Below are 26,768 nucleotides of genomic sequence, written 5' to 3' on the forward strand. Positions count from 1 at the left end.
TTACGGCAGATATTAGCTAGTCTGTAATCAGATCACAAAGGAGCTTAGGCAGGCGAAGGCAGATTACGAGAAATCCTTGGCAAAAGATGCTAAGAAAAACAGAAAGGATTTCTTTACTTATATAAACTCTAAAAGGAAGGGGATGAATCTGATTGGTCCACTTGACATCGATGGTTCTGGTTTGACTGTTGATGATCCTGCTCAGATAGCAAACAAACTGAATGAGTATTTTACATCTACATTCACACATAAGGAATTATTAAGGTTTCAAAATGGCAGAAGGTTATCAAATTGTAGTAGGATACTTAATGACTTTGTAATAACTGAGAGCAAAGTGCAGGAGAAATTGTTAAAGTTAAACATAAGAAAAGCACCTGGGGTGGATGGGATCTATCCAGTTATATTAAAGGAGGTGGCAAAGCAACTAAGCAAACCCTTAGCCATAATTATGAGAGCATCCTTGAACTCAGGGGAGGTTCCCATGGATTGGAGATGTGCAAATGTATTCCCAATTCACAAAGGGGTGACACGAGTAATTACAGACCAATTAGTTTAACTTCTGTTCCGGGTAAAATAATGGAGTCACTGGTTAAAGATGCATTGCAGGATCATCTAGACAAGACTGTTGCAATAATTCAGACACAGCATGGGTTTCTTAAGGGAAAGTCTTGTCTGACAAATTTATAGGATATTATGATGGGGTTACAAAGGAACTGGATGCAAAAAATAATTTTGATATCATATATTTGGATTTCAGGAAAGCTTTTGACACTGTTGCGCATGAAAGACTATTGTACAAATTGTTGCAGAATGGTATTAAGGGTAAGTTGCTACAGTAAATAAAAGGATGGTTAAGTGGGAGAAGACAGAGGGTGGTAATCAATGTCTGCTGCTCTTCGTGGACTAATGTTATTAGTGGAGTCCCACAGGGTTCAGTGTTGGGTCCACTGTTGTTTTGTATATTTATCAATGATATTGATGAAGGTACATCAAGCTTAATGTTGAGTTTGCAGATGATGCAAAGTTGGCAGGGTAGTTAATGACAGTAATCGCAGTGTGCTACTGCAACAGGATCTAGATAATTTGGGCAGATGGGCTAAGAAGTGGCAACTGAAGTTTAACCTTGACAAATGAAGTGTCAAGTTTAACCTTGAGAAATGCAAAGTACTGCATATGGGTAGAAGTAACCCCAGAGAAATGTACCAACTGTGTGATACTACACTTAAGGTGATAGAAAATGAAAAAGACCTGGGAGTAATTGTGCAGACAGATATGAAGTTTTCTGAGCAGTGCAGACAGGCTGCCAGGGCAGGTCATGGGGTTTTCTCTTTGATATATAGGAATTTTGCTATCAGGGAAAAGGAGGTGATTATCCCTCTGTATAAGGCAATGGTCACCACGCCTTGAGTACTGCGTAGAGGTCTGGAGGTCTCATTTTAGGAAGGCTGTAGATTTACTTGAGCGTGTACAGAGAAGGGCAACAAGATTGGTGAGGAGAATGAAGGGATCCTCTTACCAAGAGAGGCTTAAGTTCTGCAAATTGCATTGGCTGGAGACTAGGCACCTGTGTGGTGATCTGATCGTGGTGTGTAAGGCCTTCAATGGGTTGAGCAAGCTGAATTCTGATGGGATCCTTCCACTTGTTCAGATTACGAACGTAAGGGGGCATAAATTCAAATTAAGAAAGGACAGATGAAGAATAGATGCGCAGAAATTTGCCTTTAGCCAGCGGGTGGTTAATTGCTGGAACAAACTTCCATCTGTCGTTGTGGAAGTTGATAGGTTGAATAAATTTAAGGAGGAACTGGACAGGCATTTGGAAGGAATGGTATATTTTATTTTGTTTTTTTTTTAGCTGATGCTGCATAAGCTCATACACTTTCTTTCTTGCATCACATGCCACTACTACTACTACTACTACTTCCACACATTTATCATTATTACAGCTGATGACTTGTCAGAGATAAGTATATAATTCCACCTTTTCAATTACTGCTCCTTCAATCATTATATCACTTTCTATGGCACACTTGTTCATCATTACTTTTGTTTTAGCGCCGACCGGGCTAGCCGAGTGGGTAAAGTGCCTACCTGGCAACCCAAAGGTCGCGGGTTCGAATCCCGCCTCGGGCTTGGATCAAAGTACTGCAAAAACCTTGGGAGGTGCATTATGGCCACAGAAGCCGATGCGCCAAAAACTACCAAAAAAAAAAAAAAACTTTTGTTTTAGCCATATTCATTTTTAGTCCAAAATCCTTACTAACTCTGCATAATTGATTAAGATTTTCCTCTAATTCTTTGGAATCGTGGCTTATGACCACAATGTCATCTGCAAATCGTAAATGGTTTAGGTACTCTCCGTTCACATTGACTCTTTTCTGCGACCAGTCTAATCTTCTGAAAGCTTACTCAAGGGCAGCAGTAAACAACTTCGGAGATATTGTCTCTCCTTGTTGAACTCCTTTCTCAATTTTAAATTTGCTACTGTCTTTGTCTAGTCTAATAAAGGTGGCTCATATATTTCTTCAAAATCATAAGGCATAGATACCCCATAATATATGGGGTATCTATGCCTTGTCTTTCCAGTGCCCGAAACACTGCCTTGTGCTATATGGAGTCAAATACCTTTTCATAATCTACAAATGACAGGCATAATGGTGTTTTATATTTATTTGCTTTCTCCATTAGCTGTGATATTACGTGAAGGTGATCCACAGTTGAGAATCCTGTCCTAAAGCCAGCTTGCTCTTTCAGCTGACTCTCATCAAGTATTCTTCCTAATCTGTTAGTAATGACCCTTGTGAACAAATTGTAGATGTGGGATAAAAAGCTAATCGTTCTACAATTTACAATTTCTGATTTATTTCCTTTCTTATGCAGCAAAACTATGATTGCATTATTCCAGTCCTTAGGCATTGCACCTTTTCTAATGTATTTTGTGAAGAGTCTTGCCAGTTTTTGTGCCACGTCTCATCCTCACAATTTAACAACTCTACAGTAACTTCATCTTCCTCCAGGGCTTTCTAATTCTTCATATTCTTCAACACATGTTCTACCTCATCAGGAAGGATATCGGGTATGTCATATGTGTTATTAATTTGCGATCCATCTTCTCCACTGCTGGCATCATTCCCTTGCTCCTTGTATAATTCTCTATTCTATAGTAGTCTTCTGCTATTTGAATTAGCCTTCTCTGCTGTTTATAAGTACACTATCACTATTCTTCGGTTTCAGTATCATTTGCCTTTCTGTATTACTGCTCATGGCTGCTGATTTAAGTCCTTTTTTTTTCCCTTAATGATTGTTCTACTTTTCTTGTGTTAAATCTTCTTATATCGTCTCTGAGTCTCTTTCTAATAGCTTTGCATAATTTTCTCAATTTTCTCCGTGTCAGTGTTTATCTTGCTCTTCATTTGTCATCTTTGGTAATCATGACAAGTGTTTCTTGACTAATTTTTTCTTTGGATTTCTTTTTAATTATAGGTTTCTTGGGCTTTATCACTTTCAGAAAGTTGTTATAATCCTTTTCGACATCTTGGTCCTGAGCCATCTGCAGAAGCTCAAGCTTGCTCTTAAGTTCCAGTACATACTGCTTTTTCTCCTCTTCTGTTATCTCAAAGCCCTTCGTATTATTTATTCGAGTCAGTTTTTTTCCTTTCTTTTCTTATATCTATATCAAGTGTGCATCGTACTATTCTGTGATCACTTCCAACATTTACCTTGTTCAGGATGGTAATATCATTCACGATATATCGTCTGTTAGTGAGGACAAAGTCGACTTCATTAATTGCTAATCCATTTGGGCTCCTACAAGTCCACTTTCTTTTCACCCTTTTCTTGAAAAAAGCATCCATTACTGACAATCCTCAAATTTCTGCAAATTCCACAAGTCTTTCATTTCTTTCACCAATTCCAAAATTTCCTATAATTCCCATTTCTGTGCTGTTTTTTCTCTTTCCAACCTTAGCATTGAAGTCCCCCATCATGATAGTGTAGTGAGTTTTCTTGTCATCTAGAAGACTCAATTTCAGTGTACATTTCTTGAACCTCTTCATCATCATGGCTCGATGTTGGTGCATAAATCATCATAACCTTTAGCTCATACCTCTTAGAAATCTTGAGTAGTAGTTTGACACCCTTGGTGATGTACTTTTGAATTCCAAAATGTTGTTTTTTATATCTTTATGGACCAGAAATATGACTCTACCTTCGCTCCTTTCACTGTTTCCATTGGTGTACAGTAGATTTCCACTTGATAAACTTATAAGTGATTCATTTCTTCTTGTTTCAGCCAAACAGATGATATTGCAATTCACATTTTCTAATACCTTTTATAGCTCTAATATCCAGTCTTCGCTGATGAGCGATCTTACGTTGTAAAAGGCCAAGTTCAGTTTCCGTGTATGGCAGCCTAGTCGTACCCAGAGATTCTTAGCACCCTCTGCTTCCACTCTGATCTTCCTGCTGCCATAAGAGGGGGAGTGAAAGCCGCTGGAGACTGAGGGCCATTTGTTTCGTTGGGCTGTCACATGCTGGAGGGTTTGGTCTTTTCCTCTTCACGCTGACTTGAAGCTGTCTTGAAGAGAACCACTCTACACGTTCGTTACCACCTAAGTGACGTAACAGGGCTTACCATCAAGAAGGTGTGCACGAGTGGATTTTAGGGAGGCAGGCCAACTGGACTTCTCCTAAATCTTCTGAGATAGAAAGATATTGGATCTATCAGTGTTTTAGACTGGGTGTCTGATAACGCACAGAATGCCTGTTCTCCTCTCCCCTCTAACAGTTAGATAGTCAATCAGAATATCTTCAACTTTTAGATTTTATAAGCAGTGTGAACACTGAGGAGGGCCATCGCCTGTGAGTAGATGGAGGTGAGTCAGAAAAATATGTCCCATTCTGATGCATGCGAGTATCACTTCTTACCTTCTTCCCTCCGCACTCTCCGATTGAGTGCAAACTTTTGGGTCCTTTTTCAACTAGAAAAGTTTATCATTCATTTGGTTATTATTAATTTTTATTATTATTTATTATTATTATTAGCCATAGGGTGCAGGGAAGCCTGAGGCTTATACTGCACCAGCAAAAAAAAAAAAATTCTGAATTATCCAGAGAGAGAGAGAGAGAGAGAGAGTCACCAAGAAAGAGATGAATGATGATATCCAGCTCAGGACCCAGGATGTGCCAAGCCCACACTCACCAGATATGAGCCCCTGGGTTAATGCCATGGCATGCTGCTGGAATTATGATATTATAATCAGAGGCTGGAATAAGGGAAGAGGTTAAGTCTAAAGCTGATGGATTTTTAGCAGATATATCAGCCAGTTCATTCCCTTTTATGCCTGAATGTGCTCGAATCCAGGAAAAGTTTACTAGCTGCTGACGACTATCAATTTGCAATGGCAAACTCCTGACATGGTTTAAAACAGGGTGATTCTTATGAGAGGAATTTTGCATTGCTCTAATTGAGCTGAGAGTCAGTGTAAACTAAATATTTTGCAGATGGGTAAGGAGTCAAATTTTCTAGAGCTGATTTTATTGTGTATAGTTCTGCTGAAAACTTACTTTATTCAGGTGGAAGAGAAGCTGATATGACAGCAGAGGGAAACACTGCTGCTGCTTGAACAGTTGAATGTGATTTGGAACCATTCGTATATATCAGCAAGAAGTCAGCATACTTTTGAATATGGCTACCATGGAGTTGTTGCACATATAAGGCCTTGAATGGGTTGAGAAGGCTCAATTCTGATGAGATTTTTCCTCTTGCTAAGATTAGGAACCTGAGGGGGCATAGATTCAAATTGAGGAAAGACAGTTATAGAATAGACGTGCTGAAATTTGCCTTTAGCCAACGGGTAGTTGATTGCCGAAACAAACTTCCATCTGTTGTTTGGAAGTTGATAGCTGAAATAAATTCAAGAAAGAACTGGACAAACGTTTAGAGGAAATGGATGTGTGAAATGTTTTTTTTTTTTTTTTTTATTGATGCTACATAAGCTTGCTTTCTTGCATCACAAGCCTCTACTACTACTACCACTACAACATTCAGATTCAGTAGACAATTCGTTCCCCATTGAACAAAATAAGTATCCCAGGTCAGTTTGAGGAAAGTGAGCCCATGGTGGGTGAGAATAATTCTTTACCTGTGGCCTATTGTGAAGAGGAATATTCCAATTCAGTGATATTCCAAGGAGCTGTAGGCCTGCTGCTCTTATTTTACTTGGTTTATTTCTATTGAGAAATGGTGGATTAAAGGAGTATGGCTGAATAGAATGTGGAGCACAACTTTGAATTTTGGCCACTTATTTAAGTAATCTGTACCTTCTGCAGAGGTATAGAGGGGTTCATAGCCTACTATGAATTGGAGGGGATTCAACTATGAGTTGGAGATGACCTATAAGCACAAAGTGCAATCCACAGTGCATTGTGTTGTATAGGATTCAGCCAGTGTAATGAACTCATTTGGCCAGAATCTTAAACTGGTGCCCATAATCTAAACAAGATCTAATCAGTGCTCTATATAAGAGTAGCAAAGTCATACAATCTTCTTCCGAAGTCAGGGCAGATAAAGCTTTTAGCACGTTCAACTTTTTTAGACAGGCAGTATGTACAAATTTTAGGTGCTCAAAAAAGCTTAACTTGCTGTCAAGGATTAATCCCAAGAATCTGATATTGTTGGCAATCAGAAAGATGGAATTTGATATCAAGTTCAGGATCTGATTGAAATTTACGTTGACTGCAAAAATGGACCACAACTGATGGGAAAGATGATATCCAATGAGCACAGCCCACTTTTATACTATACTGAATGACACAGCAACTGCCATTCAATAGATTTCATGTTTTGAGAATGACAAGAAATAGAGAGATCGTCAGCATAAAGGTACACCTCTACAGTATACCGAGTCAGTACCGAGTGCAACCCTCGCAAACAGGGTTGCACTCCCTCTTCCTATGAGAATGTAGTAAAGAGGAAGTTTTGATATTATACCTGGAAATATTATCCCTGGAGGGAGTTTTGATATTATACCTGAAAGAAGTTCCTAATAAATATAGGCAGGTTGCCTCATAGACTATGAGTATGAAGGTCACTGTGAATGCCATAACCCCAGGTAGTATCGAATGCCTTCTCTATATCTATGGAGACTATAACAAGGCATTACTTTTTCACAAAGGCACTGCAAATTTCAGATTCAACCTTGACCATCAAGATCTAGGAAGGACCTGTTTTGAGAAAGACATGCTAATTATTACTCAGTAGATGTTAAGTTTCAATGATCCAAATGAGACAATAAGGGATGGAGAAATCTTTTCCGGGTTTCAGTTTGGCCGGAACTGTAGCATGGTGCCAAGAAGTGGGATAAATATTTTCTAGGAAGATTCAGATAAAAAATATTAGTAGCAGTTGTAAGGTTTTGTTATCAAGGTGTTGTACATGACATAATATATTCCATCTGGCCCAGTGGCACCATTACAAATAGTTCTGATAGCGTATAGAAGTTCAAAATATTTAAGAGACTGGTTATTTGGAAGTGATAATGAGGTTCAAAAGTTGATGGGTCTCTGTTCAGTGGTGGTCTTAATTTTCTGGAATTCCTGAGTGTAGCAGTTGAAGCAGCTGAGACTTTGGGCAAAGGTTTTGCCTAAGGCATTTGCTATATCTAGAGGAGCAGAGTTCTTGCCCATTCCAGGAAAGAATTGTGGAAGGGATAGTCGGAAACTTGCCGGAAAGCTGCCTAATTTTTTTTTCCATATTAATCTGATGTGACTGTTTCTATTTACAGTGGATGCAAACAGAGTCCAGTCCAGGAACCCTTTTTTGCTTGTCTTCGGAGGAAACGTGCTTTTCCCTTAGCAGTTAATAAGATTAGCTGTGGTTGGGAATCACCGAAATAAATTCCAAGCTTTATTTTTTTCCTTCTTTGCATTTGTGCATTCCTCAGTCCACCAGTGGTTAAAATTCTGTCATGCTGGAGGGTTCGATATTTGAGTATTTAGTTGCTGATAACGATATTTGAGTATTTAGTTGCTGACAATGATGAGTATTTAGTTGCTGATAATGCATCTGAGACTTTAGTTGTATTTAGTTGCTGAAAACAAGATGTGATATGTTCCATCACTTCATCTATTGGCTGTAGTCATATAATTTGCTCATCCAGAGTGATAGCTGACTGAAATTTGACCCATTTGGCTCAAGAGAATTTCCATTTCCTGCAGGGCTAATGGTGGTTGTGTAGTGAGAAGATTACAAACATAAACGGTCCATTATGGATGATCCCATGGGATCATCCATAATGGACCGTTTATGTTTGTAATCTTCTCAGTACCATTCCATGAATGGAAACAGTATCATGGAGCATATTGAGAGACCAATTGCAGAAGTTTGTCCAGGTGGAAATTGTATGAAAGTAGGTGCACCTGTAATAAGAATGGTAAGGTTTTGATTATCCACAAAGGTTTCGATTAGTCGGCCATATCTATCCAATTTAGAAAATTCCATACTGTTGGTGGTGGCTGTTGAAATCCCCCAACAGACAGGAGAAGATAACTGTATTAGAAGGTTTTCAAGTTCTTTGTAAGAGAAGGTATGATTTGGTGGATTGAAACTAGTGTTATTACAGTCAATAAAGAAACATACAGCAACAGCTACAATTTCTGTTGAACAACTTGAAGAACAATTTGCTTGGTGGAGGATCTATGAGTTGATCAAGATGGCCACACAACCACGGGCAGCATTCAATGTATTACAATCTTTTCGATATATAGAGTAGTTCTTTATGGAGGTGGAAATTTGAGAAGTTAAATAGGTTTACTGTAAGCAGAAATGAACTGGAGAGTAGCGATGGTAAAGGTAAGGCAAGGTAAGCAGCAACCATTATCAATCCACTGCAGGATGATGGAACCTCCACAACAATTCATGTTGAGGGAAATGGAACATAATCTGCCACACTGGTCCAGTGTGGATTAGCAGATCGATTGTATTTAGCAGTCAGGGGCTTGAGCCCCGGTCTACTCAAAGAGTGTGTGCTACTGCACTCTAGCTCCTAACCACTTGACTATGGAGGTTTTTGGATTAGGTCATGAATATTGCTGATACTGTTATGAAGTCCTCTACAATTCCACTGTAAAATAAAAGGCATTACTAAAAATGAGCACAAGAAGTTGTATCTGACTGCTTTATCAGTATGGCATTTTTATGGCCGTCAGACTTCTGTTTGTCTTTTTTTGGAAATATAGGCCGACCAGTGTCCATAGCTTCTTCCATATACAGGGTGATTCATTACCAGTGAGTTTGTTATTTGTTATTGTTTGTTATTTGGTTTTTAGGAGCATTAGCAACTAAGGCCATATTGCTCCGGGAGATGCGGTGGTCATTTCCTGACCTTTCCGCATCTTCCGTATTTGGTGGTGACGGGCTCGAACTCCGGTCTAATCAAGAAGCGTGTGCTACGCACCGCTGCTCCTTCCCACCTGGCTACGGAGGCGCACATTACCAGTGAGACAAACTTGCAGGAGCTGTAGGGGGCACAAAGACGAATAGGAATCACATAGCATTGCAGGGTCTGAAATGCCTTCGTCATGCGGTAGAGGACGTTGAACGGGAGGTCGGGTGAATAGCGATCCCGCTGGAAGTCAGCATTTGCGAACCGGTTCCCGAGGCAGTAGGATGGACGAGTATTCAAACGTTGAACTGGCCAACATGCACCTCGTGTATGGAGCTGCGGACTGTAACGGGCACGCCACTCTGCGCTTGTACCAGGAACGTTTCACGCACAGGCGTGCTCCTCATCATATGATTTTCGCACGTGTGCACAGAAGGTTACATGAGACTGGTTGTTTCACGAGAGGTACCATGAATCGAGAGCGAACGACGAGGATGCCAGACAATGAGGTCCGAGTATGAGTACTCGAGCGATAGGCCAATGATTGGGTATTTCCCAATCCACTGTATGGAGAATACTGTCAACAAACCAAATGAGTTCATACCATCTGCAACATGTCCAATCATTGGAGCCTGTGGATTATCCACTTCGGAGGACTTTTGCTACTTGGTTTCTTCAACAGAAACGGTTCGCAAATGCTGACTTCCAGCGGGATCGCTGTTCACACGATCCCGCTGGAAGTGAATCACCCTGTATATTTTTAGAATCGGATAATCCTGGTTGGATGAGTAATCAGAATCCATAGATGTGTCTTGGATATTCTTTCTTGAATTGCAACTTTGACTATGTGATGTAGTAGCAATCACTACATCAGGGAAAGGAGATGTCGCTGGTATTGTAAGAGGAGTGTTACTTGCCTGGTGCTTAGGGACACTGGACTGTTGCTGAAAGAGGACAACTCAAGCCCAGTCAGAGATTGACATGTTTGAGAGTACCATAACATCAGTTTGGGTGGACACTGTTTGTTGTTTTTGTGCAATACTGGTATAGGTATGTTTCAGTATAGTGGGAGCAATTATTTACCTTGCCTCTTGATAACTTACCCTCTTCTCAACCTTATATTTTAACAATTTTCCTCTCAGTTTTCCATCTGTCACAAGCCTTAGAGCAAGCAGGCTGGTTGCCTTTGCAGTTGGGATAAGTAATTTCTTCATCAAACAATCAGAATGAGCATGATCAGATGATCCACAGTTGGGACAAACTGGGTTTCCTCTGCATGTTGTCTGAGAGTGGCCATACTTTTGGCACTTGTAACATCTCAAAGGATTGGGAATGTAGAGACGAACATGATAAAGTAGTTAATCTGCTTTTACCGATGATGATAGGTTTGGGGAATTAAACATAAGGATAATATTCCTGGTAAGTGTAAGTTTATTGTCTTTTTTAATCATGATTCTTTTGGCCGCAGATATTTTGCTCCTGAAGCTCTTGAGCTATTTTCTGCTCTGCCATGTTCAGAGTTTTATGGGGAAAAACTTTCGCTGGTATCCCAGCAAAATTTTTAAGTTGTAGGAGTTTCTTCGAATGCCTACAGTTTACAGTTTCTAAAAGTAGGTCTCCTAATTGAAGTCCCTTTGAAGTCTTAGAAGATCCTGCAATACTTGACAAATGTTTCTGGATATGTAAATTAGGGAGGAAGGGAGATAATTTGCTGAGAGGTTGGTCTGAAAGTGAGTACAATATTAGAAAAGCAGGAAAATCTATTGTTGGTGAATTTTTTTTTTTAAACCTCTTGGATTGCAAAATGTCATAATCAGTTTCAGTCTCTGGTTGAGAGTTTGTCGGCTCTAAAAGTAGAAACAGACTGTGCTCCTTACTTCTTTTGGCCCTTGGCAGATGAACTTTTCTGCCAAAGGCTTCCAAGCCCTGCCACAGGGCTACCCAAACCCCTACACTTGCATATTTGAACCTGATTCCTGTTCCATGAGGATAGGATACAGCTTTTGCAAGTGTGACGTCACTTTAATGTGGCTGAGCCATCCCAGGATCTCCTATTTTGTTGAACTAGGAGCCAAAGTGGTGTGTTAGACTTAAACCACCACAACCCCCTTTTCAAGTTTCCATGAATCGCGTGGCATGGCAAATATATCAAATTCCTATTATGATGTTAGCTTAGAGAACCTAAGATGTAAGAGTTCGTTCCCAACAATCATTGGGAAGTTTCCTTACCAGGTATAGGTGTGCATGTTGAGGGGCAGAAACTATTTAAAAACCAACTATAGTTAATGCATATAATTTTGTCCAATGGGTATTCTCCATTATTTGTTTCATGTAATGATAGTAGTGTTATGGTCAAGTATCATAATGCACACCAATAATGATAAAAAAAAAAAAAGTCCGTAAATAATCATATTCTGAAACTAATTATGGCTCTGTACTTACCGAAGTATTCTCTTTAGCAGCCTGCTTTGATTTTATTGGTTTGTATATACTTTTGCTTGATCTTTTTATGGCTTGACAGATATTATCTTCATCTTCGCCATCTGTAGAATCAGCTTCCTGATTATGTTCACTTTCGGAATCACTAATACTCAAAAACTGCAGCTTCCTATAACATTAAACTATGTTAGTAATAAATTACCAGGTATAATCAAGAAATAAAAATATGTACCCCTTTAACTGAATTTTTTAGTGTAAGAGCCAGGCAGAATATAATTGTTTTAAAAAATACAAATTACACACACACACAGCTGTGAACTGCACACCAGGCATTTAGCAGGAAAAATGGGAGATTTTTGGGCCAAAAACTGGCAAAAAAAAGGGTGTTTTTTTTTTTTTTTTTTTTTAAAAACCAGGAGTTTGTCACAAAAAAGTAAAATGAAAACAAGATTTTTTTTTTTTTGGAAAATGCAGGAGGATTATGGATTAAATCCGCTCAAGGGTACTCTTTCTACAAGGTTCATATACAGAAATGCCATAGGCCAGTTAAGACCTGATATGGGTACAATACAAGTGAAGTAGGGTGAATTTATTGTTTTATGGTTTAATGACATAAGGACTGCTGTGGCAAAATTGTACCTATCAATTTAATTTAAAATATGTTGTCGATAGTGATTAGAATTTGGTGTATAACTGGAATCCTTTTATATAAGTAAAAATTCTCATTTAACTCTGCAAGTGAGCTGAAAATTGCAACCTCGCATTTTGTCAGACTGGTGTAAGAACAACTTCTTCGTGCCTATTTGGCAAAAGCTGGATTTCCATAACTGTGGTTTATGTTTTATTTCTTATAACTTATTATTTATTTGGGCATGTCAGATTTGGATTCAGTAGTAATGACACAATTTTAATGACACATTTATAGTCCATAAATGGGACTTGTACACAGATGCTATCATTAAAGGTTGTATGTTTTTCTGCCTGGTCTGCACATTCACTTCCCATAATACTGGCATGACCTAAAATCCAACAAAAAGTAATTGTATTAGTTTTGTAGAATTTAATTACTTGGGTCCTTGTCTGAGGAAAGGAAATGAAAATTTATTTTGTAATGCAGTTAGGCTACTGAAGGAAACGGTGAAGATTGTGATGTTGCTCAGAGAAGTCTATGATGCTTTCCAAAGATAACCAAATGCATACACATCTGCAGAAATCTGCTACATTCAATAGGTAGCACAGAAGTGATATGGATAGTATGGCAGTGGGAAGTACAACTACTGCACCCACAGCCGAATTTGTTTTGGAGCCATCAGTATAAATTTGATAGGAATGGGAATTAGTTGATATATGAGCTTCAGGTAGTTGTAGTGTAATTTGCTAAGCAATATTTTCCTTATTGATGGATGTAGTCATCACTGGAATCATCACTGGACGATGGAGGATTAGACTTTTCAAAATCCTGAAATATTATCAAAATGAATATTCCAATCTTGCATTAGCTCCTTTAATCTGATTCCAGTCAGTTATTTTCATTATGTTTGTTTCCTTAAATATTTAACAACTACATTTCAAAAAGTAGCTACCAAATGGGATGAGATGGAAAACTCCTAATTTTAACTGGATAATTGAGTAGGAGCAATTTTGTTCTGAGAGCATGTGGAGGTTCAAGTGATGTTCAGAATGCACTGAACATCACCTATTCCGGCAGCTATTTTGAGAACACTGTAGTGGATAGGATTCGGCCACTGCAGAGCATTCTTTAATGCAGAGCCATAAGATGTAGCAATTTAAAAAACAAGACCTCATTAATGTTAGATATAGATGAAGCAAAATATAACAGTTAGCACCCTATGCTATGGCAGTGATTACATTTAGTGTATTCGTGGTTTTCAAGAAAAGAGTTTGGCAATGAGTCATATATTTTAAAAAAAACTGACTTCTCTGTTGAGGATTACATTATTGGTGAGAGGTACTGCTGACAGTTTCTCATCTGTAATTCGAGTTCTGGATGCACTTTATTTCTTGCAAACTTGGATAGCAGATTTATGTTCAGAAAAATGATAAACATTTCGTAACGTCACCTGTTCTATTTTTTTTTTTTTTTTTATGTAAACCCCAAACACGAGAGGTATTAGAACCTATAGTACTTAGTACCGTGCTTGGGTTGGAGGTTGAGAAGACGAAAGAAGATATTTGTTGACATTGGACTTGAACTTCTGTAGACTATAATTTTCAGGAAATACGTATGAAGGAAGGTTGTTCCAGAAAACAGCAGTTGAATGAATAAATGAGGAAGGTGAAAAGTTGGTTCTGTGGGTTTGAAGTTGGACAGTAAATGGATGTTGGCTGTGGGCGGCACGTGTTCGGACTGTTTTGAAAGAGAGAGAGCGGGAATTACAGAAGCCAAATCAGAAGAACAGTGCCCATGGAAGTGTGTTTGTTTGTTATTTGGTTTTTAGGAGCATTAGCAACTAAGGCCACATTGCTCCGGGATATGCGGTGGTCATTCCCTGACCTTTCCGCATTCTCCGTATTTGGTGGTGACGGGCTCGAACCTCGGTCTAATCAAGAAGAGCGTGCTACGCACTGCTGCTCCTTCCCACATGGCTACGGAGGCGAGCCAGACTGCAGACTGCAAGTGGAAATGGACATCATTGAGATTAGAATTGAGACCATGTATATTTGTGAAATGAATTAGGGAGTGTTTGGGAGGTTTAGATCTTTTCGCAGATAAGCTTGCTCTATTAGTTTGACAATTCATGGTGCATCCAATAGTAAGAAAAAGTGGGTGGGACATGCTGTATGAAGTAATGAACTTTTTGATTATGGTATACATATGGTAAGAATATACCCAGATGCTTGACATAACATGGCCTCGACAATGCTCCCCCGCATACACACTACTCAGACTCCCTCCAGTCACTATCTGGCAGAGTAGAGGTAGCAAGATTATACACTAGCTGATCCGGAAGCCTCCTAGAGAGTTACCAATAGGTTCGGTCCGGTGTACTAACTAGCGGCCAGCCTGCGAACACCGTTTTAGAGCTGTACCCTCGAAATGTAAGGAATATTGGATCTCACCAATGTTCATCGTAACCTCAAAGGTCATCAATCATACTGCATGATGGAAGAGATAGGGAAGGGTTGACCGGAACTTGGCTCTAGAAACTAAACATGGGTTCCACCACTTCAAGCCTTCAAAGCAAAGTGGTGGTATTGCACCAGTTGATGAGAGTCATGTACCACCTAGTACTGCCTGGTAACATAGAGGGGCAGCATTCCCCCATGTGGTGTGAGCGCCACACCTCAACTCCTGCTTACGTTGGTTCACATCTGGGTGGTCACCCACCATGCACTTGTGCATGGAGGTTATACCCAGGATTAGTAACAGTCCCACCATCGTGAAGGTGCAAGCAGAGGATTTGGTTGTCATAGACCTTTCGGAATTGCCAAAATTGGGTCCACTTGACTTGAGTGTCACCTGAGTATCAGTTCCATCAGCATTTTAGACTCCCAGGTAGCGAGTACAGCATGTCTGGCATATCTGAGAGGATGTCTGTGACAACCTAGAGAACCATTTTATTTTATTTTTTTACTTAATTCAATTTATTTTACTTAAGTATTAAGTAAAATGAATTATGAATAAGTATTATTTTACTTAATTCAATTTTAAGTTGACTTTCAATAGCTAACTTATTCCACAAGTCATATGAAATTGAGAGGTCATCAATATAAAAATATGCTTCAACAGTATTTGGAATATCCTAAGTCATAATCCTGATTATGACTCAGGACTGACCACAATAACTGCCAATAGGTTTACTCTATGGTGGCACTGAGTCCAGATCGCAGTGATGACTCCCTTTTTCCTGGATGAAAGATTGGGGAAAGAGCAGTTTCGTAGCATATTTGAAAGATCTGGACTGTAGAAAACTTTGGATTAAGAGCAGTAAGCGACTGCATGGTCCTCAAATATAAAGGCATTTAAGGATGCTGCTGATCCATGGGTGTCAATTGCTTCTTTCAATATCCAAAATTCATTTACTGATGCTTCACTCATCTTTAACCAAGTGGATCTATTTCATCAAATTCCTTATTGATTACAATTCATCAGTCGCTGAGAGATAAAATGCCACATGAGCCATTCATACACCATTTTGTCCAGATGCATATATACAAATTTGTAAAAGACATTGGTTGATAATTCTACAGAAATTATGAATATTTTCCTGTTTTGGAGAATGCCAGAAAGACTAATGCCAAGAGTCAGAATGGGAGTTTTCAGTAAATGTATGGTTTAAAAATATTAGCTCAGAATGTAATGCAGTGTCATTTAAATGCTGGAGCATTAGATAAGATAATCTGTGGTTGACCAAGAGCACTGTTAGTATCTTGTTTTAATGCTTAATGCTGTTCAGATATTGTGAATGGCTGGTTGTAATGAAAGATATTATTGGTTTAAACATTTACGCTATATTTTTCTGTTACTGAAAGGAAGCACTATTCAACAATACAACAGATAATTCAGCAAATACTGCCACAAAGACTTGATTAACTCTTCAGTTGAGGATATCTTGTTGTTGATGGGGTTTTCAGTGCAATGGCTACTTAGGCCATATTGCACCTATCAAATTGGTTTGTTGGTGTTTTATGGTGCAACCCCGGGGGCTCACATCCGGTGAGTATGGGCTTGGCACACCCAGGGTTCTGAGCTGGATATCATCATTCTTCTGTTTCTTGGTGATTCCCTTCTACTTTTGACTGACTGACTCTCTCTCTCTCTCTCTCTCTCACCGTAACTCGGGAACTTTTTTTTTTCCTGGTGCAGCATAAGCCTTAGGCTTCCTTGCACCACATGGCTATTAATAATAATAATTGGCACCAAAGGGCATAATGCACGAAGTCAAATAACACAAAAACAAACCAAAAACTTATTTGGTAATAAACAGGTTACCACATAACCCTGGTAGGAGTTTTGTAAATAAATTTGATGAATTTGAGGTATTGCTCAAAACATCAAAGGCAGATATTGTTGGGATAGCAGAGACTTGGTGTCACACAGATATATGGAATGCAGAACTGGAATTTGGGGAGTACAATATGTACAGAAAGGATAAACAGGATAGGAAGGAAGGAGGGGTTATGCTATTAGTTAAGAAACACATAAAATCCAAGGAAGTAAAACTAGTCAACATTGCTGGACAGTGTAGTGTCGAGTCAGTTTGGTGTGACATAACCATTGGGAGATCAAAATTGAGAGCAGGATGTGTTATAGGCCTAATGACTCTGATGAGTATAATAAGAAATTGTACAGAGAAACAGTAGGCCAGTAAACCAGAGTCTTATAAATGGGGGATTTTAATTTCCCAGATATTGACTGGAATTCGTGGGTTGGTCACTCACACACTATCAAGCCTTTTGTGGATTTAGTGGATGATTGTTTTCTACATCAGCATGTTCGGGAGGCAAATAGATGGAGTAATACTCTTGATCTGATTATCAGTACTGATTCTTCGTGCATTAAGAATCTGCAGATAGAGTAAGCACACTGTGATCACTGCACTAGGTGGCAGTGAGCACACTGTGCTGAAGTGGGATTTACTCAAAGAGGTAACTACTATCAGGGGTAAAGGGAAAGGTTTTGCTTTCGTAAAGGACTACAGTGGTCTGAGGCAGTATTTAAATTCTATATGGTGAGACCAACTGATATTACCAACAGCAAATTCAAAATGGTAAGCATTCAAAAAATTAATCATAGAAGCTACTAGGCTTTTCATACCAACTAAGAAATATTGTTCAAGATTTAGGCCTAAATGGATGTCAGATGAACTAATGGGGCATATGGCAGAGAAAAAAATGCAAGGGATACATATAAATTAATGGGTGACATGGAAGCCTAATATAAGCTGGTCTGTAACCAAGTCACAAAGGAGATTAGACAGGCAAAGGCAGATTATGAGAAATCCTTGGCAAAGGATGCAAAGAAAAACAGCAATGAGTTCTTTACTTATGTAACTCGAGAAGGAAGGGTATGAATCAGTTTGGCCACTTGATATCGATGGTTCAACTGTTGATGATCCTGCTCAGGTAGTTAACAAACTAAATGAATATTTTGCATCTACATTCACAAGTGAGGAGTTATTCAGGGAGGGTAATGCCAGAGGTGTATTAAACTTGACAGCATGCTAGATACTCTTGTAATAACTGAAAGTAAAAGTCGTGGAGAAATTTTTGAAGATAAACATAAGAAAGGCACCTTGAGTGGATGGAATCTATCGTCATATTAAAGTAGGCAGCAAAGGAAGCATGCAAAGCCTTAGCCATAATTATGAGAGCTTCATCGGAATCAGGAGAGGTACCCATGGATACCTCTCCTGATTCCGATGATATCATATATTTGAATCTTAGAAAGGCTTTTGATACCGCTGCACATGGAAAACTGCTGAACAAACTGGAGTGTGGCATTGAAGGCAAATTGCTGCTATGGATAAAGGGATGGTTGAGTGGGAGAAGACAGAGAGTAGTAATACATATGGGAAGCAGTAACCCCAGAGTAACGTATGAACTCTGTGGTACTACACTAACAGTGGTAGAGAACGAAAAGGACCTGGGGGTAATTGCGCAGGCAGATATGAAGTTTTCTGAGCAGTGCAGGTGGTCTGTCTGCACTGCTCAGAAATATCAGTGATATACAGGAATTTTTCTAGTAGGGATAAGGAGGTGATTATCCCCTTGTATAAAGCAATGGTCAGGCCACACCTTGGGTACTGTATACAGGTCTGGAGGCCTCATTTCAAGAAGGATGTAGAGCAGTTGGAATAAGTACAGAGAAGGGCAACAAGATTAGTGAATGGAACAAACAGTTGGTCTTACGAAGAAAGGCTTAAGTTTTGCAAATTACAGTGTCTGGAGACTAGGCACCTGCGGGTTGATCTGATTGAGTTGTATAAAGCCTTGAATGGTTTGAGTATGCTCAATGTTGATGAGATTCTTCCTCTAGCTTAGAATTATCACCTGAGAGGGCATAAATTCAATTTGAAGAAAGACAGGTAGGACAGATGCGCAGAAGTTTGCCTTTAGCCAACGATAGTTGGTTGGTGGAACAGACTTCCATCCTTTGTTGTGGAAGTTGATAGCCTAAATAACTTTAAGGCTGAGCTGCACAGGTATTTGGAACGAATGGAGGGGTGAGATGGGAGCATTTTTTTTTTTTTTGGCTGATGCTGCATAAGCTTGCTTTTTTGCCTCATATGCCTCTACTAATGCTAATAAAACTATGGAAATGTATATCAAAATATAACGTATAAATTCATAAGTATGTATAAATTCACAAACTGTAAAAAGTTACAAACGTTAGACATATCGTCTAATTTTTAAAATCTGGCTGAGTGTGAATGGTTCAGCCAGATTAATAAAATGAGTAAAATATAAACGATGTGCATTGGTAAAATTGGCCATTGAACAAAAATATGAATAATGGTTAAAATAATCTTATAATTCTCATATAGAGGTGGGTCATCTGCACTCAGTAAACAGGTGTGTGTCGGATGACTGTGACCTATGGAGAGCTGAACTACTTTCCCTCTTTGGACCTTGCATAGACTGGACTGCCATTGACGGATTACAGGCTTAATCTGATATAGTTTATTTATTGCCTATCTGTGCCAATGATTTTGTCATTGCGAATACAATCCAGTGCGTATTGTTTGTCTGTATGGGAGACTGATAGGCACTAGTTATCCAGGAGAATGGCTGATTTCACAGCGGCATGAGCAAATAATTTCCCAATGTGGCTTGGGATTCAAGGAGAAATAAAATAGCATCTGGGACAGGACTGGATGAGGGTTACACTTCTTTGATACGAGTTTGTAATATACTCAAGGAATCACTATATATCTCATGACATATTTGTAATGGTTATTTTTAATGTACTTAAGGGCAATTTCAATTGCATACACCTCTCCAGTACATAGTTTCTTGTGGAATCATGTTTGATACTGTGTGGAAGGACCACAGCTGATCCCACATATGAAGCTGACTTCAAGTCTTTGGTGTAGACTGGCAGGAAGTCAATACTGTGCTAGGTGTGATCCAAAGAGTTGCTGGTAGACAGCTAGTGGTGTGTTAGCTTTCTCCCACATCTTGAAGAAGTCACAAATTGGAAGATGAGCAAGCCAGGGTGGAAGGATGGCCTTTGGCGACTGGGCAACATTGTCTACCATCATCTTTAGTTCATTTTAGCCCTTGGATTCAAATACCAAAAGGTCAGTTGACACACTGACAGGTGTTATAGAGATCTTCCCATTGTGGTTCGAAAACTGATGGCCACGTAGGGTTTTCAGGCAGGGGTTTTAATTTAAAAGAATATTGTAAGGACAAATGCTTATGGCAAAGTGACAGAGATGGCAAAGTTGAAAGGAACTGAACAATATTAAGTTGTACAATATGGCAAAGTTGAAAGGGACTGTGCAATATTAAGCTGCTTGGAACACCATGTCCTTAGCTGAAGAATGTTTTGTAGAAATGTCAGCTTCTTGTCAAAAATAGGAATTTGGATTCTACTAACAAGAGGATTTTCCTTTATCTTCTGGATGAAGATCAAATCTGTGATTAAGTATACACAAATTATCTTCTGTGATCAAAACCTGAACCTATTTGCCAAAGCCCAAGATGCAAGGTGATCAACGGATTTTTGTAGTTGCTTTCAATGATCCTCATATTGTATGATTGAAAAAAATATAGTAAAATCGTCAATACATAGTACATTGCTTACCATTGCCGAAAAATGTTCTGAAAAAGTTTATTTTAATTGCAAAAAGCATTACCCTTGGACTAGAATCTTGTGGTTCCGTTCTAAGGGTCATGCTTGTATGCACTGCCAGGAGGATGGTCCTCTTGGCAAAACACTTGGGAGAGTTTGAATCCCCAGCAAACTAGAAATTGGCAATCGAATAGAAATTTCTTAATAAAAACAAGCAGATTACTCTTCGACCAAAGTTATGAAGGTCCTGCAATATGCCAAATCAGCAGGCTGTGCCATATGCATTCTCTATATGGGGGCTTAGTGTCAGACAACATTAACCACAAAATTGCATTTTTGTTTTGAGACAACTTTAGTTTAAATTAATACAAATAATAATGCATATCATGTAATAGAAATATATATCTCTAGTAGTTTACAAGTTAGCTTGGGCTATAAGCACATTTACAGCAAACCAAGAAAACGTCAAATGGCTTTTTCTTGGTTAATTATAAAAACGTTTACTACAAAATATTAATATTTGTTAATATATATTTATATTAATATATATTAGAAGATGAAATGCACAAAGCATAATTTCTTATGCTTTTGGGTAATTAACCATATAATATCAGTGTAGTAACACCATAGTTTACCCATAAATTTGAACAACGTATGTAGTGTAAAAGGCATCGTTTTAATTGTATCTCATATTGTGGGTGCCTTCACAATGAGATAGTTGGTACTGCATTACTTCAAATAAATACCGCTTCTCTAGTAGAGAAGTGTACTGTTATTTATTTTCAGTGGATACCACCACCCAGACAATCATTTCAAAGCCAATTGGCTTCAACATCGGTGAGTGGGCAGGTACCTGGTAAATGAGATACAATTAAAACGATGCCTTTTACACTACATACGTAGTTCAAATTTATAGGTAAACTATGGTGTTTCTACACCGATATTATATAGTTAATTACCTGAACCCATAATAAATTATGAATTGTGCATTTCATCTTCTAATACATTATTATTTATACACCATTCAGCATTTCCCATATTGTGGAAATAACTTTGCAACTGTGATGGCATGTTGCATTACCAGGGTACCTCTGCCCGCTCACTGATGATGAATCCAACTAGCTTTGAAACGATCGTCTAAGTGCTGGTATCCATTGAAAATAAATAACAGTAGTCTTCTCTACTAGAAAAGCGTTATTTATTTGAAGTAGTGCAATACTAGCTATCTTGTTGTGAGGGCACCCACAATATGAGATACAATTAAAATAATGCCTTTTACATTTTTTTTTTTTTTTTTTTTTTAATAAAAACCCCAAATACGAGAGGTATTAGAACCTATAGTACTTAGTACCGTGCTTGGGTTGGAGATTGAGAAGATGAAAGAAGATATTTGTTGACATTAGACTTGAACTTCTGTAGACCGTGATTTTCAGGAAATATCTATGAGGGAAGGTTGTTCCAGAAAACGGCAGTCGAATGAATAAACGAGAAAGATGAAAAGTTGGTTCTGTGAGTTTGAAGTTGGACAGTAAATGGATGTTGGCTGGTGGTGGCCGTGTTCAGACTGTTTTAAAAGAGAAAGCTAGAATTATAGAAGCCAATTCAGAGGAACAGTGTCCAGGGAAATATCTGTAGAAAAGGCATGCAGCAGAATCAGTACATCTATGAGACAGCGAGTGGAGAGTCTCTGTTACAGAGGAGTCATTAATTAACCTAACTGCCCTGTTCTGAATGGAATCTAGAAGCCTGAGAGAGGTTTTGAGTACACCGCCCCAGATGTGGGAACAATATTCTGTGGTAGGGCAGATTTGCGATTTGTACAGAGTGAACAGCTGTTTGGAAGAAGAGTAACACCGAGGGCGAAAGAGAAAATCAAGTTTTTAAGATGCGGCGGAAGCAATATTTGTAATGTGCTTGTGCCAAAAGAAGAAGACAGGGTAAAGCCTAAAAGAGATATATCATTTTGCCTAGAAATCAGAGTGTCACCAAAGATAAGCATAGGAGCAGAAGAATCCTTTTTGCGTGATATAAGACAAGACTGAGTTTTAGAAGGATTGAAATCAGCTAAGTTGTCTTTGTCCCACTGGAGATCAGAATTTAAGGAATTGGTAGCGGATATTCGAGAAGTTTAAGCTGATTGAGCAGGACAAGGTTTTTCAAAATGGAAAGTGGAATGCAATGTGCTATCATCAAAAAAAAAAAAACTATGGATGGGATATCCAGTGAATGGAAGAAGGTCATTAATATACAAACGGAAAAGAGTGGGGGAAAGAACTGAACATGGGGAAAGTAGAAGACAAAGAGCCATCTACCATCACCCTCAGTGAGCGATCGGAGAGAAAACTGGATAACCAATTACAAAAAAAAAAAGTTGTAAACCATAAGATGGAAGATTGTTTAGATGATTAGAAGACTTATGCCAAACACGATCGAAATTCTTTGAGATGTCATGAGCAACTGCTTGTGTTTCACCAAACTTTTCCATTGAATTAGTCCATAAATGGGTAACATAAGTCAGAATATCACCGGTGGATTGACACTGACGGAATCCATATTGGCGATCTTTGATCAGACAGAAGGTTTCTAGGTAGTTTAACAGTTGGCAGTTAATTGATTTCTCCATTACTTTAGAAAGAGTAGAAGTAATTGCAATGGGACAATAATTGGATATGAGGGATTTGTCACCCTATTTAGGAACTGGCTGGATGAGCAAATTTCCAAGCAGAAAGAAAAACACCTTTGGAATAAGAAAGTGAAAAAAGATGGCAAAGAACAGGAGTAAGTTCAGGAGCACAGGTTTTGAGAACAAGTGGAGAAATATTATCAGAACCAGGAGCTTTCTTAGCATCAAGATTCGTCAAAATCATTCTGACCTCCTTTTGACGGAACACCACAGGAGTCATTAAATGCAGCGTGTTGGGAATGATGTGAGATGTTTTACCAAGATCATTAATACACAAGTTGGAAGAAAAATGGGATGCTAGCAGGTCAGCTTAATCCTTGGCTGAAGTGACAACCGAACCATCTGATTTTGACAGAGATGGCAAAAGTTGCGGCCAATAGCTTTGGCAAGAGGCCAGAATGCTCGACTACCATTAGATTACCTCGGATTCCATTCCTGCAAGAATCATTTCACTCACATGATCTGAGCAAACACTGACATCAGAAGTTTTGAAACAGTAATCTGACAAAGGAAGAGAAGAATAGAAATCCCGCAGGTCATCCCATTTTGCATTCTTGTAATGCCAAACAACACGAGGTGGGGAATAGCCTTGAGATAAAGGCTCCATTGGAGAAGAGACAATCAGCAAGTTATGATCTGAGGTGCCTAAAGGACCACTCACCTCGGCCGTGTACTCAGAAGGGTTGTTTATGAGAAAAAGATCAAGCGTGATGGCTGTATCATTAGGATTGTCCAGTATTCTGCTAGGTAAATGAACAATTTGTTCGTGTTCATTAGTAAGTGCAAATTCCTCAGCTTCTTGACCAGCTGGGTCTGTGTTACTAGAGAATGGAAGCTAGCAGGAGTTGTGAACATTAAAATCAGCAAAGAAAATTACCTCACTGTTAGGAAAGTTGGACTGGAGAAGGTCAAGTTGCAAAGAGAGGAAGTCAAAGAGCTCCAAGTGATTAGTGGAGTTGGGAGAACGGTAGAGGTAACAAATGAATTTGACACAATGAGGTAGAGAGATTTTAAGCCAGAGAAGATCCAAAAGAGGAGATTCCAAATTACCAAGTCCCTGACAGGGAATATCGGAACGGACATATGCACAAGTACCACTTTTGAGGCGAAAGGAATTATACAATGAATAGTTTGAGAAACTGAGATGAGCAGTAAATCAACCAATAACTGAGATTCTGTAAGAAAATGTACATGGGGTTTGGCAGACTGCAAGTGGAAATGGACATCGATGAGATTAAAATTGAGACCACGTATATTTGTGAAATTAACTAGTAAGTGTTTGCGAGGTTTAGATCTTTTCACAGATAAGCTTACTCTATTAGTTTGACAATTCTTGGTGTATTCAATGGTAAGAAAAAGTGGGGGGAACATACTGTATGAAGTAATGAAATTTTTGGATATGGCATACACATGGTAAGAATATATCCCGACATTGACATAATGTGACCTCGACAATGCCCCCCACATACACTCTACTCGTACTCCCTCCAGTCACTATCTGGCAGAGGTAGAAAGATTATACACTAGCTGATCCGGAAGCCTCCTAAAGAATTACCAATAGGTTCGGTCTGGTGTACTAACTAGTGGCCGGCATGCGAATGCCGTTTTAGAGCTGTACCCTCCAAATGTAAGGAAGATTGGATCTTGCCATGATGTTCATCATAATCTCGAAATGGACATCGATGAGATTGAGATTAAAATTGAGACCACGTATATTTGTGAAATTAACTAGTAAGTGTTTGCGAGGTTTAGATCTTTTCACAGATAAGCTTACTCTATTAGTTTGACAATTCCTGGTGTATTCAATGGTAAGAAAAAGTGGGGGGAACATACTGTATGAAGTAATGAAATTTTTGGATATGGCATACACATGGTAAGAATATATCCCGACATTGACATAATGTGACCTCGACAATGCCCCCCACATACACTCTACTCGTACTCCCTCCAGTCACTATCTGGCAGAGGCAGAAAGATTATACACTAGCTGATCCGGAAGCCTCCTAAAGAATTACCAATAGGTTCGGTCTGGTGTACTAACTAGTGGCCGGCATGCGAATGCCGTTTTAGAGCTGTACCCTCCAAATGTAAGGAAGATTGGATCTTGCCATGATGTTCATCATAATCTCAAAAGTCATCAGTCATACAGCATGATGGAAGAGATGGGGAAGGGTTGACCAGAATTTAGCTCTGGAGACTAAACATGGGTTCCACCACTTTAAGCCTCCAATAAGCAGTGGTGGTTTTGCACCGGTTGATGAGAGTCATCTACCACCTATTATTGCCTGGTAACAACACAGAGAGGTGGCATTCCTCCATGTGGTGTGGGCGCCACACCTCAACCCCTGCTTACGTTGGTTCACACCTGGATGGTCACCCACAGTGTGTTTGTGCACTGAGGTTATACCCAGGATTACTAACAGTCCCACCATCGCGAAGGTGCAAGCAGAGGATTTGGCTGACACGGACCATCAGGACTTCGGCAAAATTGGATCCACTTGACTTGAATGTCACCCGAATATCAGTTCCATCAGCGTTTTAGACTCCCAGGTAGCAAGAACAGCATGTCTGGCATATCTGAGAGAATGTCTGTGACAACCTCAAGAACTAACATCATAGTTCAAATTTATGGTAAACTACGGTATTTCTGCACCGATATTATATAGTTAATATATAATTAATATATTAATATTTTGTATGCACAGCAGCCTTCTTTGCTGCTATGTATTTTAAAACATTCTACTCAGCCTGGTCAATCTTCCACCAAGTTAACTTAAATGGAAGGCAGGATCTCCTACTAATTTGAGTAATGATCCCTTCTATATGGGTTCTCCTCCACCTCCTGGGTAAGTAATGGAAGGCGAGGAGTGAAGCAAATAGAAAGATCAATGACAGAAAACCACATTTAGAAAGAAGAGGCCATTTTCAGTGAGCATATGCTCTATGTCCCCTTCCATTACCCCAGAATAATGGAAGAGGACTAATCATATGACCATTAAAATTTCCAAGAAGTAAGAATGGAGGGGAAAAATGCATAACATGATCATCAGTCTTTCTTGGGGGATGTCAGTCCCAGGCGGTAAATATATGGAGCAGGCGGTTAATGAAAACCCACCGTAAAGCAAATTGCTACAAACTCTATGCCGGTTGTAAGTTGCAGAGACTGAAATGGGGTTGCAACTGCTATGTTGTTAGCTATGAAGATTGTGGCTCCTCCATGTGCAGGGTCATCCACAATCTATCCTTATGAATAACAGTAATGTCACATATGCTGGGTAAACATTTGCCCTTTTGCTTACAGGAGACTTACCTAAGTCTCCTGTAAGCAAAAGTAGGATGGTGCATGCTTTTGCAGAAGTGCCTCAATGTCTTCTGCATTTCTCTTAATCCATGATAATTTCACTGTAGGAATTTAGCCATTATGTGGGCTTGGTGGATCCATGGTTTGAGAGTAGGCAGGATGCACTCCTTGCCAGTTAATGCAGGTGGGTATTACAGCTTT

The 26,768-nt window shown here is 39.1% G+C and overlaps 1 protein-coding gene across 1 annotated transcript in view; it reads right to left on the reverse strand.

Annotated features, from left to right (window-relative positions):
* Positions 1-26,768, reverse strand: part of Orc1 (origin recognition complex subunit 1) — a 699,813-nt gene that overhangs the window by 443,373 nt on the left and 229,672 nt on the right. Inside the window, exon 6 of the mRNA XM_090372377.1 lies at positions 11,826-11,991. Within this exon, the coding sequence (XP_090228503.1) occupies positions 11,826-11,991 (166 nt within the window). The remainder of the gene's footprint in view (positions 1-11,825; positions 11,992-26,768) is intronic.

The sequence above is a fragment of the Mastigoproctus giganteus genome, chromosome 4, assembly GCF_048544385.1.
Source record: "Mastigoproctus giganteus isolate SK-2022 chromosome 4, ASM4854438v1, whole genome shotgun sequence".
Lineage (NCBI taxonomy): Eukaryota > Metazoa > Arthropoda > Arachnida > Uropygi > Thelyphonidae > Mastigoproctus > Mastigoproctus giganteus.